The following is a 15,291-nucleotide window of genomic DNA, read 5'->3' as shown; positions in this document are numbered from 1 at the left end:
GCATGCGCATGGGAGGATCCCGCATGCCGCAGAGCGGCTGGGCCCATGAGCCATGGCCGCTGAGCCTGCGCGTCCGGAGCCTGTGCATCCGGAGCCTGTGCTCCGCAAGGGGAGAGGCCACAGCAGTGAGAAGCCCGCGTACTTGAAAAACAAAAAACAACAAAAAAAAACACCTTCTCTTAATAAACTGTGTTGCAAGTTTGGTGACCTTCAGTGGTGGATCCTGGGATCATAGCGATGTAGGGGTTACGAGTACAGGGAGTGAGAGGGGGCACGAGAGGTGAGAAGGGCAGATCCTTATTAGTGAAGAGGATTCTGGAACGTTGGAATTGTCTCCTGGGAAATAAGGGAGGGTTGTGTTCAGAGAAGTTTCCCTTTCCTTCTCTGGGATCCCTGTTGCCAGTATCAGAGGTGTGGGGTGGACTCGGAGAGGGGACCAGTGCGAGCAAGCGGAGGAGTTTTAAATCACGTGGGGCTCATTTGGTACAAATCAAAGGTTCTGTCATGTCTGATTTCACGACTCTGCATCCTAGTTATAAATAACATTCCTGGATGGAAGTGTGACAAACCTGGGAGCTATTTCTAGGGAAGGCTCTGTTCCAGAAGGGGGTCACATAGAAGGAGGAGGACTTGAGTTCTTTCCCACACTCCTAAAACAAAGCCCAGCTTTTCTCTCCGGGTAATGGTGCTCGGGAGGGTCCCAGAGGGACTGCGGGACAGGCCTAAAAGTGACTATGATGGCTTTTGACAAAACCATCGAGAAAGTCACTCAAGAAAAAAAAAAAAAAGGTTAGGAATTTCCCCAAAGTGGCAGCATCTGACCTGCGGAACCGGAAGGCTTGCAAGTAGACCCCCCAAACCCCACCGTGGCTCGCTCGGGTTCAGCGACCCTTTTTCTGGGCCCCCTGCCTCAGCGTCCTCTCCCTGAACCTCCAAAGCGTGTACCCAGTCAGAGGGACCCACCGGGGAGAGGGGACAGAAGGTGCAGGTGGCGAGCCGCGACTCGGCCATCATTCCCCTCAGTGCCCTACTCGCCCCTCGCCAACCAGTTGCCTAAGCAAATCCCGAGTAATTGTTTTCCGGGGAGGGGCTGGGCGCGCTCTTTGGCGCCACCTGGGTCGGGATTCCCCCTGGAAAAAAACCCACCCGCGGGGGCTCCGCGGTTCTCAGTCTCGACCAAGATGAACTAGGGCAACTTCTACAGTCTCCAGCGCGGCACGGAGGCAGAGACAGCGGTGGTGGCGAGGCCGGCTCGTCTCGGCTGGAGAGCGTGAAGCCGAAGGGGTGCTTCCGCCTCCAGCTCCTCCCTTTTGCCCGCGGGTCCTGGGACTCCAGCTCCGGTGCTCCGAGTGGTAGCGGCTGCTGCGCCGTCCGCCCGGGTCTTCGCAGCGGAGGGGAAGCCGCTCCCAGCGCCGAGCGCAACCTGCCGGAGTGGCCGAGCCCCGCGCTCCCGCTCCAGCTCCGAGGAGAGCGCAGCCGCAGCGGGGGCCGGGGCCCAAGCAGGGTGCCGCCGCCCGCTCTGGGGGACGGGCTGGGGGCGGGGCGGCCGGGGCCGCCTTCCTGGGCGCGATCCCCGAGCGCAGCACCCGGCGCTGCCGAGCCACCTCCCCCGCCGCCCGCTAGCAAGTTTGGCGGCTGCGAGCCCGGCGCGCCTCGGAATCGAGGCGCATTTGTTTCCTCCTGGCTTCCGCGCGCCCGGTTCGGCGGGGACCCTTGGGAGCGATGCCGAAGGATGTGATCTTAATTGTGTGGTTTTGTGTGTGCACCGCCAGGACAGGTAAGCACGGCTGTGGCTGTCGGAGGGATCCAGGGATAGGGGGGAGCCGCGCCGCTGTGCCCGGTGCCCACCTAGGCGTGAGGAGAGCTGGAGCTGAGCTCTGCACTGGTCCGGGGAAGGGCGTGGATGGGTCCCTCGAACCTCTCTGCCCCGGTCCAGGTGAAAGGGTGAAAAGTGGGACTCACAGGCTGGAAGATGCCCCCCGAGGAGTGCCCCCTTCCCGGAGGACACGGCCTGGCGGACGCAGGAGTGAGGGGCGCGGCCATTCGGGCGCACCCTCCTGCTGCTAGTAACCGGCTTCCGGGTCGAAACCCACAGTAGGGCGGGTCCGCGAGCCCCACACCCGTGAACTTGACAGGTGCGGTGGAAACCGCTGTCCTTGCGTCCCGCCGGGCCGCAGAGGGAGCGCTTCCGGCCGGCGGGCGCTGCGAGGGCCGGGAGGGCGCGGCGCGGGGTGAGGGCTGCGGGCGATCCTGGGATTCCGCGATCTCTTCCTCGTCCCCTCCTGACTCTTCCCCAGGGGAACTCCAGGAGTGGTCTCTCTTGCCACCCCTATCCCCCCCTCCCCCAGAGGGCAGGACAAACTGGGGGGAATTGGAACTGTGGGGGCAATCCCGGGGAGATTCTCTCAAGCTCGCACTAGTTTTCCCGTGCTATAACTGCACGTTGGGGGTTGTAAAGGGGAGGCAAGGATAATTGGCGTAATTTTCTGAAGTCCCCACTTCTTTCTGCCTCCAGAGACGCAGTTGTGAGGACTCTAAGCGCGCCTCCTTCCTTCAGCTTCTACTCGCCCCCAGCCCCCATGTCCCCTGGGGTTTGGAGACCCTCTCTCAGCCGCCTTCTCCAGGGGACTAGTAGTAGATTTGGAAAGGTGGGGGTGGGGTGGGATGGAGGAGGAGATTAGCAAAAATAGGACCCTGCCCCCAGGGATGGGGTGGGGCGTCGCGGGGTTTCATCCCTACGCTAGCCATCCTCGCCACGCGCGGCCGACTTTGCACCCCAGAATCGGTGTGTAGTCACTCCCTCTGCTTTTCTCTTTTATCACTCTCATTTCCCTTCTCTAGAGGCATAGCCTCCTTCCCATGCAGAGTTTATCTGTAGAGGGCTGGGGAGGGATGCCCGGCCTTGGTCCGCTCAAAAGTTCCCTCCGCTGGCCCTTTCCATTTTCCCCAGGACTGAGCGGGAAGCAGCTTTTCCTTTGCTTAATGAAAGAGCGGCGGGTGTGGACTTCTCCGCGGACAAAAGGCATCCCCATCCCTTTCCTATCTCCATCCGAGCTCCCCAGGCTGCCGAGGTGCCAAGACTCGGTCCAGCCTAGAATAGGTGCTTCTTGAGTGCCGGCCCATCTAGATGGGTTAGTCCTTTAAAAACCGAGAACACACTGGAAAAAACGCGCCCCCGGAAGATCAGGGCAGGCGAGGCTAGTGCAGAGCCTGGGCTAGCAGCCCTGCGTGCAGAGAATTGGAACCGAAGAGAGAGAAACTAGGTGGGGGAGAGGGCAGCGTCGGGCATTTCAGGTCTCAAGTGCACATCACAACCAAATATACTTAACGTCCTTTGTTCTCATTACTCTTTTGAAAAGTCGGCAAAAAGTGCTTCCCCCAGAAGTGGACTGTGTCTCCAGGGCACGTTGCTTTTGGAGATCTTTAACGACCCTGTCTTTTCCCCTTCCCCACATCAAGCCCCTTTAAAACTTGTAAACATTCTCTTGCAGGGAAGATTTACTCCTGTATCTATTCATTCATTCAGCGAAGAGTTGAGTGTCTTGCTGGGTGCCAGGATTGCTTATATAAAGAGGAACCGGCTTGCTTGACTTCCAGAAACTTACAGCTTAGCTGAGAATCTAGATAGAGACTGAAAAGCATTTTTATTGTACAGCTTGATGGGGGTGGGGGGAAGAGAGGTGGGAGTACAGGAGTTTGTATTGAGGAAACAGAGGAGGGGAGGTAGGAGTGAATTCTGGGGAGGGGTGGTCGGTAGTCAGGGAAGACTTTAATCAGGAGGTGACGTTTGAAAGTTGTGTCTGGAAGGCTTTGTAGGGAGTTTTCCAGGTGCGCAGAGTAGGGAAAGCATTCCAGGCAGAGGGCACAGCTTGTCCAAAGTCAAGGAAGCATGGAAGGATCTGCCCATTGGTTGTGGCAGTTGCTTAGGGAGCTTGAGTTTTCCATGCCACTTGGTACTCTTTGAACACCAGAGGCTACCTATTTCTTCTACAGAAATTATCAGAAGAATGAGAAAGACGGGGGGAATTATATCTCACTTCTTTCACTTACAATTTCTTGCAGCTTGAGGTGGTCTGATGAGCAATTTTTTTCTTTGGTTTTGGCCAGGAACCATCATACGAGCATCACACATCCATCCTCTGAGGTAGCTAAGCCTGGCTCTCAATTAGTTTATCAGGATCCAAACAGCCACTCGGAAAGTTTATTTGTCAAGTGCCACAATTGCTGTCTGGGCTGTTAACAGTCCAAGATGAAATAAACACGTGGTTCACTGAGTGAGCTGCTCAGATATCACTGCCTTTTAATGGAAATGAACAGATGGTATCAGGCACATTTTAATTAAAGCAGCACTGCAGTGCAGTAGCAGTTACATATGAAAAGATCTAATGATAGGTGTCACAGGAAGCTGCTTAAATTACTCATTGTTCAGAGAATTTGTTTTAAAGAGTAAAGTGGAGTCAAGAATAGGTCCTGTTCTCCAGTGCTGGTTATTTCTGGGTGAAAAAAATCTGAGATTTCCAGGTACCTCACTAATAATGAAAATTTAGAAGCCTACGATAACAGCAGTAATAATACATTACGTCCATGAGTTTTCTCCAGTAACCTGGAAGTGTGAATAATGTAAAACTCAGTGATTACTCCCCCATGGCTTTCAAGTGTGGTTTGGTCGCCAGGGCAATGGTTAGAGGGAGCCCCTGGGGCTGAGTGAATGCCTTTTGCTGCCACCTGCTGGAAAGGAGAGCTTTTCTTTTAGAAGCACCTCCCAGGCAGTTCATTAACTATGAATTGAATAATAGAGCTGTGAACAAAAGCCTCCAGCCTCCAGTGATCATGTGAAATATTGGCTGACTTGGAACAGGCTTAGAGCATGTTCTTTAAGGACGTTGCTTTCGGGGTAGTAAGAAACTTTGTAGGAGTCCAGAGGCCCAAATCCGATCAAATGGTTGTGAAATCTTGCTGGTAAATGAGGTCTTAGAGCAACTCTGCAGCATCGTATTCCCCTGCATGGGCCAGAGGAAAACAGCTGCCACCATGCACAGTGAGCTGGATTAGATCTGAAGTGAGCCACGTCCAGGAGGATTCGCGTGGGAGCTTAGGCCTGGGACCCTGAAGGTGGACTGAGTGGGCTTTGGGCCTCAGCACTCTCTGGGCTAGGCTGAGGAGTGGCCAGCAGCAGGTGTCCTGGGAGATTAGGGCGGAGATTCTGAATCTCAGAGCCAGGCCTCAAGGGCCTCTGTGACATTGACATGCTGCCTTCCAGGTTTTAAAAAATATTTTTTTTCCCCCAGAAGCTTTTTATCCTGCTTAATTCCAATACCCGGTTTCAGCCATTTGAGAGCAGTTATGGCCAAAGTAGAAAACTTCAATAGAGTTTCCTTGGAAAGGGCAAGAGCTCCATGCTTGGATAAGAAGCAGAAACATTAAAATAAAAAAAATATTTTTATGGAACCAACACTTTCATACTGTATAAGGTTCAGGTGAAGCCATGCAAATGCTGCCTTATTAATAGATTTTCTGATTTTTTAGGCAGTGGGCAAAGTGCTATCTTTTACTCATCCAGCTATTGGCACCAGGTATTTTCATCTTGAAGGGGACCACTTAGAGAAAAGAATACAGTTCTGTTTCTGGAAGCCTAATTGATTTCTCTTGTTCTGTTTTAATGGGATGTTTTCATGACTAGAGGAATACAGTTATCTTAAAGCCAGGGAAGCCCCTTCGCTTGCAGGGTATAGGGGGAGGGGTTAATATACATTTAATATATAGATTTCACAAAGCACAGCCAGGGACTTCCCTGGTGGCACAGTGGTTAAGAATCTGCCTGCTGATGCAGGGGACACGGGTTTGATCCCTGGTCCGGGAAGATCCCACATGCTGCGGAGCAACTAAGCCCATGCACCACAACTACTGAGCCTGTGCTCTAGAGCCCGCGAGCCACAACTAATGAAGCCCACATGCCTAGAGCCCATGCTCCGCAACAAGAGAAGCCACTGCAATGAGAAGCCCGCGCACCGCGATGAAGAGTAGCCCCCGCTCACCGCAACTAGAGAAAGCCCACGCACAGCAACGAAGACCCAACGCAGCCAAAAAATAAATTAAAGAAAAAAAAAAAAAGCACAGCCAGAGTGAGAAGCCCTTCTACGTCATCTGGGCATGTGGAGGGGTTGGGAAAATGGGAGCCGCCTGTATCTTTCGTATGATTCCAGTGGAGTTGAGGACCAGGGAGCTGGAATGGTCTGGAGAGCTGGTCCTGTGAAAGACAGACGCAGCAGACCCCAGCTGGGCACCAGATATGTGCTAGGAGTGTTCATACAGTTATCACTGAAACCTCACGAGGCTGGGAGGCGGGTATTATCCCCATTTTACAGTTAAGGGAAGTGAGGCTCGGAGAAGTGAAATGATTGTTCCAAGGGCACAAATTTAGTAGGGAGAAGAGACGGGACTGAAAGTGGCTCTTAGTTTAGTGTTGTTTCCACAACACTTTCCAGATTGAGGTGTTCTCACATGGAGATGGGAATCCAAGGGCACCATTGGGGTGTTCTGCCAGTTCTACAGAATCTGTGTGGGTGCCTTTGAGGCTTGTCCGGTTGCAGGGCTCCAAGTTTGGGAGATTCAAACAGCTTAGGGATAACCATTATTGTGGGTCTTCAGTCCCCGCGTTGGTCAACTACTGCCACCCTAAACTCAAAGCAACATTTCTTTCGGTTCACGCGTCTGTCGGTTGGTTTGGTATTGGCTCTCTGGGGCCAGGTTGGGCTGGGAGTCGTTCCAAACCCAGCTAGGGTGTCTGCTCCGTGTGTCTTAGTCTCCGTGGAGCAGGGGCCCAGTAGGGCCATGTTTTTCTCACTGTGATGCAGAGGTACAAGAGAACAGGCCCCACCACACAGGCACATCCAAGCCTCTGCTTGTGTGACATTGCTAACATCCTAATGACCCAAACTAGTTACATGGCTGGGCTCAAAGTCAAGGGGTGGGGAGGTTTACTCCCACTCTAGTGGAAGGACATGCAAAGCCACATAGCAAAGGGTGTGGCTATGGGAGGGGTAAAGATTTGTTTTTTTAATTTAATTTTGGCTGCACTGGATCTTCATTGCTGCGAGCAGTCTTCTTCTAGTTGCCCCGAGTGGGGACTACTCTTGAGGCGCGTGTTTTGCGGTGGCTTCTCTTGGTGCAGAGCACAGGCTTTAGGCGCATGGGCTTCAGGAGTTGTGGCACACCGGCTCAGTAGTTGTGACTCACGGGCTCTAGAGCGCAGGCTCAGTGGTTGTGGCGCATGGGTTGTGGCGCATGCACTCTGCAGCATGTGGGATCTTCCCGGACCAGGGATGGAACCCCTGTCCCCTGCATTGGCAGGTGGATTCTTAACCACTGTGCCACCAGGGAAATCCAGGGTAAAGATTTGAAGCCAAGAATTCGGTCAACCATATTCCTTTTAGAAGGTTTCCTGGGCTCGAATGCCATCCTGTCCTCTCGTGGTATTCCTCAGGTATGCATATTGCCCTTAGATCACTGCACCCAAAGCAGTGATCATACATCCACTCATCAATTAATTAATCAGGTCCTGGGCTTCCCTGGTGGTGCAGTGGTTGAGAGGCCTTCTGCCGATGCAGGGGACACGGGTTCGTGCCCCGGTCTGGGAAGATCCCACATGCCGCGGAGCGGCTGGGCCCGTGAGCCATGGCCGCTGAGCCTGTGCGTCCGGAGCCTGTGCTCTGCAACGGGAGAGGCCACAACAGTGAGAGGCCCGCGTACCGCAAAAAAAAAAATAAAAATTAATCAGGTCCTAAATTCAGGGCCTGACATATATGAAGCCTTGTGCAAGACACTGAGGCTACAGGGATGCTTCCTTCCTCTTGTGTCCAGCTAAGGGCACATTTCCCAAACCACGTTCCAGATTCCTGGCCAGAGATAGACTAGTGTGGAGGTCCTCTGAGATCACTCTTAATTTAATTTCTGCCATATAGGTGTAGAGCACTATAGATCAAACTGAAATATTAGTTCCTTTCCTGCCTTTTCAAGGTGATCATAGAACTGCTGGTATCTGAGCTCACTTGGAGAAAAACATTGCCAGTCTCAACAAGAGGCTTATGGTGCTGTGACCTGGGCTGATAGATGCCCGTTAGCACAGTACTTCTTTGCACAGAGTAGGTACTCGGTCAGTCATCAGTCTTTGTGAGTGGAGTCTGTGTCAAGCAGGTAGGATGGAACCTTAAGTGAGATCCTAAGGTAAATCAGAGCACATCCCACTCTTCCTCCCCTTAAACACATACCTTAAAGCCCTCCAGTGATACTCCATTGCGATTAGAATACTGTCCCTTTCCTTGTTGCAGCTCACAAGGCAGGGCCTACTCTGGGGCCTCATTTTCTACCACTCTCCCCCGGGCTCACTCTGCTCTGGCCACACTAGCCTTTTCACTGTTTCCTCTACACGCCAAGTTTGTTCCTGGTTTGCATTTGCATTTTCTGTTCTCTAAACCTGGAAAGCTTTCCCCTCCAGGTCTTCCCTTCCGGAATGACTGCAACATCGCCAGCCGCTGTAGTCATCAGTTGTCTGCTCAGAGGAACCTTCCTCTACCACCCTTTTTAAGCCTCCACCCAAGCTGCTTTCTGTTTCATAACTGTTTTATTTTCTTCATGGCATTTATTGCCATCTCAAATTATCTTATTTATGTATTTGTTTATTTTTTGCCCTCTCCTCACCCGCTGCCCTAGGAATGCATGCCCAGGGAGGCCATCTCCAGTGCCTCGCAATGCAGTGTGTGTGTTACATAGAAAGCACTCAGTCATATCTGTTGAAAAACGACTGAATGAATGAGTTGTCTTTGGGTAAACTGGTCTCGCATCTGGCTGCATTTCAGAGGACGAGGGGAAGCCTGACAAAAATTGAGAAGGCAGCTCTATGCATGTGCCTTTAATTTAACCCTTTGTCCACCTTCGGCTCCAAAGACCCTTCCCAGAGCCACCTTCTGTGGACAGAAGCCTAGATTGCTGCAGCAGCCCCTGTTTCCTAACAGGAAAAGAGTGAGGAGAGGGTACATTTCCTTCTCCAGATCTGTGGGGAAAGAGGTGAGGGCAGGAGGACAGATGAGATTGTCACAGCGCTTGGTGCCCTGATGAAATGCACTCGGTCTCTCTGGAACAAATTGGGTGTAAGCTCTCCAAATCTTGCCTCAGCGACTGCATTACCACCAGACAAACGTTGACAGTTGTTGCTGATTAAAACATTTCCAGCTGTGCAGTCAGAATTGCACTACTGAGGTGCTAAGTGTAGACAGGCACAGCCTTTAGGAATGGCTTAAACATAGTCCCTTGGACTGATCGCTAGCCTTATTAATATATATAATTGGAAGCCACTTTGCAGTCAGGAGTGAATCATTCTGCAGAACACCCTGTAGATGAGAGACAGGCTTAAGGATTTGCCTTTTTCAGATGAGGCAAGGAGGGCTCAGGGCCCTGTTTCTCTGTGCTAAGTTTCTCCAACAAGAGGTGTCAGGGTGTCTAGCTTTTCAGGAATCCCCTTGAAATCTACATCCATTGTTCTGGGGATTCTCTTTCCTGGCCAGTCCCTCTGCCACCCTTATCCATCAGGGTCAGGATCCCTCTCATTTTCTTCCTCTTTATGGAAGGTGTTGTTGCCTCATTAATAGTGCTCTGTGGAGGTGTTTCCTGGTGACGGTGGTGTCAGATTTCACTACTGTATCAGTCTCTGAAGCAGGTAGATCAGGGCCACAATCCTGTATCCACAGTTCCCAAATCTAAAAAAGCTCAGAAACCCGAAGTTTCTTCATAACTCACCTGACAGCAAAACCTACCCTGAGCTGAACTCCTTTGGAGGCAAAACTTGACCTGAACAGATATGAGGCTATTTATAGTCTTTATTTATACCAATTAGAGGACAACATCAGACTTCTTGCTCTACAAATATTGTGTTTGGTGATGGGGGACTGATGCAGACTTTGCTGAGGGTGTTACATAGAATGTAGTATATGGGCCATATTAGCTTTCCAACAGATGATCCAGTCTGAGTTCTGAAATATATTTGGCCCCTAGGGTTTTGCATAGGGATTATCAATCTGTCATGGGGAATGGGAGAGGGGGAAGGGATGAAAAAACCACAGTATCAGTGGGGGTGATGGAGCAAAGAGTTGCCTTCATTTTCCATCCAGGGAAAGAGCATCTCTAAGCACTCATCGCTGGGTTCCTTGTATTCCCTGCCACTCCTGTGGCCTCTGTCATTTCTGTTCCATGTTCCGCAAGCAAGTCAGCATTTTAAGCCCAGATGGCTCTTTGTTCCTTTGCAGTGGTGGGCTTTGGGATGGATCCCCACCTTCAGATGGATGTTATCACTGAGCTCGACCTCGTGAACACCACCCGTGGAGTCACTCAGGTGTCTGGACTGCACAATACCAGCAAAGCATTTTTATTTAAAGGTAAAGGCATTTTTCTCCTTTGCATGGGGGCAGAACTTGGGGAGGAGGGTCTGTCTGGGGACTGTTCCTCTGGTGTGTATGTGTCGGTATTTGTGTGTATTTGCTATTTCCCTTGTGTTACCGTCATGAGGAATGTTCAGAAATGCCGAGGGTGTTTAGATGTTTGAGGGGTGTTCTGAGGGTGTGGGAGGGGGCCGTCGGGGGCGTGCTGATGAAATATTTGGCTTGGCAGTGACGTATTTCCCGGGGGATTTTGGTGGGGCTCTAAAGTGGAATGAATTTGTAAAGTCCTTGAAAGCCATGGGCAGCCAGGCAGCCACATTATTTTTACAGGATATTTCTTCTACTGTTATTCCTATCTTTACCTATACCTACGTCCATTCCTGTTCCTGTATCTTTATCTCTCATTTAATGGGTGGACCATGCACAAAGAGGATGTTTCATGGCTGCATTTTCTTAGGGGTACAGCTTACTTGGTTCTGCCCACTATAAACTTGACTATAATTCATTAAATTGTTCAGCAAGCATTCATAAAGGCAGTGCAGTGCGCTTCTTAAAAGCCTGGGCTCTGGAGCCTGACTGCCTGGGATTAAATTCCAACCCTACCACTTATTGACTTTGCGACTTTGGGCGATTCCTTAGGCTGACTCTGCCTGTGTCTTCATCTGAAATAATAGTACCTAATGGGGCAGGTGCAAGGATTAGAGGAGCTAATCCATTAAAGTGGTTCAAACAGTGCCTGATAACATAGTAAATCCCTGGTAAGTATTAGCTGTTATTATGGAACTCCTATTGTGTACCAGGCAACATGCTAATAGTAGGATTATTAGTAAGAGTAAATAAATGTGGTGAGAGAAACAGTCATTACACAAGTAATTATTGACTTCCAGTGGCTATACTTACCATGAACGGGGTGTATAGGTTGCCAAATAAGAGTATACAGGGAGATCTGATTTATTGGGAGTGGGGAGATAGTGGTGGTCAGGAAAAGTGACCCTGAAAAAGTGATACGTCAGCAGAAAAGTGAAAAATGAATAGAAAGCTTGTGTAGGAAGAGGTGGCGGCTCAGAGCATTCTGGGCAGAGAAAATAATATGTAGGAAGGTCTTAAGGCAGAAACAAATGGAAAGACATTTAGCATGGCTGCAAGGTGGTGAGTGGCTGGAGAGGTAGGCAGGGGCTAGGTCACACTGGGCCCAGAAGGCAGAATTGATATTTAGCTTATATCCACGGGCTTGGGTGTACTGACGCTTTATGGCCAGTGTCTATTTTGATAGGTGGGAGGCCATGTACTTGTTAACTATTGCAAATATTACCCTTGCCCATAAGCCATGTTAGTTTTTCACTTTACTCTCAGATCAGTGGGGGCCTTTGATGAGTTGAAGGAGGGAAGTGATCTGATCAGATATGGCAGCCTAGATATTCCTCTATGAAAATGCCTGGCAGGCTTCTTTTAACCCAGCCTTTTGTGAAGATAACAAAAGGATTATTTTAGAATGACTGAACCAACATTATGGGATGAGATATATATATATATTCCCTCTGCAGAGAATTTAAACCTTCTTAGTAATATACAGCACATCTACAGATACTACTATATAATAATATATAACAAGACTACAGATATGTTAATTTCCACTTACTCTTACTAAGGAATTGGTGAAGTAAGTAAACTGGGCATGGTTGAGAGAATACAAACAGGATTAGTTTTCTCTTTGCATTGTGCAAGGTCTCTTCAGTTACTGTTGAGAGGCCATTCCATTCTTTTTTTCTTTAACATTTTTATTGGAGTATAATTGCTTTACAATGGTGTGTTAGTTTCTGCTTTATAAAGAAGTGAATCAGTTATACATGTATACCCATATCTCTTCCCTCTTGCGTCTCCCTCCCTCCCACCCTCCCTATCCCACCCTTCTAGCTGGTCACAAAGCACCGAGCCGATCTCTCTGTGCTATGCGACTGCTTCCCACTAGCTATCTATTTTACATTTGGTAGTGTATATATGTCCATATATACACTACCACTCTCTCACTTTGTTCCAGCTTACCCTTCCCCCTCCCCGTGTCCTCAAGTCCATTTTCTAGTAGGTCTGCGTCTTTATTCCCGTCTTGCCCCTAGGTTCTTCATGACCATGGTTTTTTTTTTTTTTTTTAGATTCCATATATACGTTAGTGTAAGGTATTTGTTTTTCTCTTTCTGACTTAACTTCACTCTGTATGACAGACTCTAGGTCCATCCACCTCACTACAAATAAGTCAATTTCATTCATTTTTATGGCTGAATAATATGCCATTGTATATATGTGCCACATCTTCTTTATCCATTCATCTGTCGGTGGACACTTAGGTTGCTTCCATGTCCTGGCTATTGTCAATAGAGCTGCAATGAACATTGTGGTACATGACTCTTTTTGAATTATGGTTTTCTCAGGGTATATATCCAGTAGTGGGATAGCTGGGTCATATGGTAGTTCTATTTTTAGTTTTTTAAGGAACCTCCATACTGTTCTCCATAGTGGCTGTACCAATTCACATTCCCACCAGCAGTGCAAGAGTGTTCCCTTTTCTCCACACCCTCTCCAGCATTTATTGTTTGTAGATTTTTTGATGATGGCCATTCTGACTGGTGTGGGATATCTCATTGTAGTTTTGATTTGCATTTCTCTAATGATTAATGATGTTGAGCATCCTTTCATGTGTTTGTTGGCAAGCTGTTTATTATGTTGAGGTAAGTGGAGAGATATACCATGTTCTTGGATTGGAAGAATCAACATTGTGAAAATGACTATACTACCCAAAGCAATCTACAGATTCAATGCAATCTCTATCAAACTACCACTGGCATTTTTCACAGAACTAGAACAAAATATTTCACATTTTGTATGGAAACACAAAAGACCCCGAATAGCCAAAGCAATCTTGAGAAAGAAAAACGGAGCTGGAGGAATCAGGCTCCCGGACTTCAGACTATACTACAAAGCTACAGTAATCAAGATAGTATGGTACTGGCATAAAAATGGAAATATAGATCAATGGAGCAGGATAGAAAAACCAGAGATAAACCCACGCACATATGGTCACCTTATCTTTGATAAAGGAGGCAAGAATATACAATGGAGAAAAGACAGCCTCTTCAATAAGTGGTGCTGGGAAAACTGGACAGCTACATGTAAAAGAATGAAATTAGAACACTCCCTAACAACATACACAAAAATAAACTCAAAATGGATTAAAGACCTAAATGTAAGACCAGACACTGTAAAACTCTTGGAGGAAAACATAGGCAGAACACCCTATGACAGAAATCACAGCAAGATCCTTTTTGACCCACCTCCTAGAGAAATGGAAATAAAAACAAAAATAAACAAATGGGACCTAATGAAACTTAAAAGCTTTTGCGTAGCAAAGGAAACCATAAACAAGATGAAAAGACAACCCTCAGAACGGGAGAAAATATTTGCAAATGAAGCAACTGACAAAGGATTAATTTCCAAAATTTACAAGCAGCTCATGCAGCTCAATATCAAAGAAACAAACAACCCAATCCAAAAATAGGCAGAAGACCTAAATAGACATTTCGCCATCCCATTCTTGATTTGAGAAGTGCTGCTGACACTTTGTCAACAGAGTTGCTATGGAAGCCTGGCTCATCTGTAAGCTTCATGAAAGCAGAAGTCTTCCTGTCTAAATACCCCTACATCTCTAGGGCCAAGTATTGTGCATGGCACACAGTAGGTGACAAGTAAACATTTTGAATTGAATTAAAATTTCCTCTGTCCAATGTGCTCTATGAAAGGCTTGTTGCCTACTTTATATGCTGGTCATTCACTCAATTTATTTATTCCCTGAGCTAGATCTCTGCTTTCTAGTTTGTGTGTTCTCTGCTTTAGCAGCTGCTTTTGGGATGTCTACCATCCCAAATCTCTCCAACAATAGGGAGAGATTTTCAGCTTCTTTGCTGGGAAGAGTAACTTTATTATGGGACTTTGAGGAGATTTTTCCCTTTCAAGGTCTCTTGTGATGACCTTACCTGGATAATCTCTCCATCTCTGAATCTGTAATTTAATCACATCTGCAAAGTCCATTTGCCATGTAAGGTAACATATTTCATAGGTTTTGGCAATTGGGACATTGACATTTTTGGGGAGCCATTATTCTGCCTACCACAAAGTCTGCCCACTGGCCCCCAAAGATTCTTGTCTGCCCCACATGCAAAATACATTCACCCCATTCCAATATCTCCAAAAGTCTTAACCAATTATAACATCAGCTCAGGGTCTGAAATCTCATCCACTCATCAGTTGAAAAATTCCAAATCTCACTCTCTAAATAATCTAAATCAGGTATGAGTGGGACTCTGAGTATTTGCCATTTTGGAGCAAAATTACTCTTTATCTGTGGATCTGTGAAACTAGAAAACAAGTAATCTGCTTACAAAATATAATAGTGGGACAGGTATAGGATGCCAGTTATAGAAGTTCCTGTTCAAAAGGGAAAATTGGAAATAAGAAAGGGGTCACCAGGCTCAAGAAAATGTGAAATCCAGCAGGGCAAACTCCATTGGGTTTCAGGGCCTGAGGATCATTCTCTATGGTCCTTGACTCTGCCTTCTGGGCTTGTGACTCTTTCCTCTGAATCCTTCTTTTTCATGAACAGTAGCATAGGTTTGTAGTTGAATAGTTTTATCAACCTGTTTCTTGCTTATAGAATTTTGGGAGTCGATCAGCCTTCTTTCATTTCATGTTCTTTCTGTCCCCTTCAGTCCAAGTTGGCAGTGTTTCTGCTGGTATAACATTCTCAAGAACGCAGAGGGTCTCCTGTCCATTAGACAAAAGGCTCATTTACAGATCTTTCCGAGATAATCTT

At 48.2% G+C, this 15,291-nt stretch overlaps 1 protein-coding gene across 3 annotated transcripts in view; it reads left to right on the top strand.

The window, feature by feature from the left end:
* Positions 1-1,548: 1,548 nt before the first annotated feature.
* The window catches only part of NELL1 (neural EGFL like 1), an 867,563-nt gene continuing 853,820 nt past the window's right edge, over positions 1,549-15,291 (top strand). For all 3 annotated transcript variants that reach the window (XM_027115178.1, XM_027115177.1, XM_027115176.1), the window contains exons 1-2: positions 1,549-1,777; positions 10,299-10,427. In XM_027115178.1, coding sequence (XP_026970979.1) covers positions 1,723-1,777; positions 10,299-10,427 — 184 coding nt within the window. In that variant the 5' untranslated portion in view covers positions 1,549-1,722. The remainder of the gene's footprint in view (positions 1,778-10,298; positions 10,428-15,291) is intronic.

The sequence above is a fragment of the Aethalodelphis obliquidens genome, unplaced genomic scaffold (assembly GCF_003676395.1).
Source record: "Aethalodelphis obliquidens isolate GAN/ISIS:26980383/991018 unplaced genomic scaffold, ASM367639v1 scaffold14, whole genome shotgun sequence".
NCBI lineage: Eukaryota > Metazoa > Chordata > Mammalia > Artiodactyla > Delphinidae > Aethalodelphis > Aethalodelphis obliquidens.
This window is presented reverse-complemented; position numbering and strand designations above follow the sequence as displayed.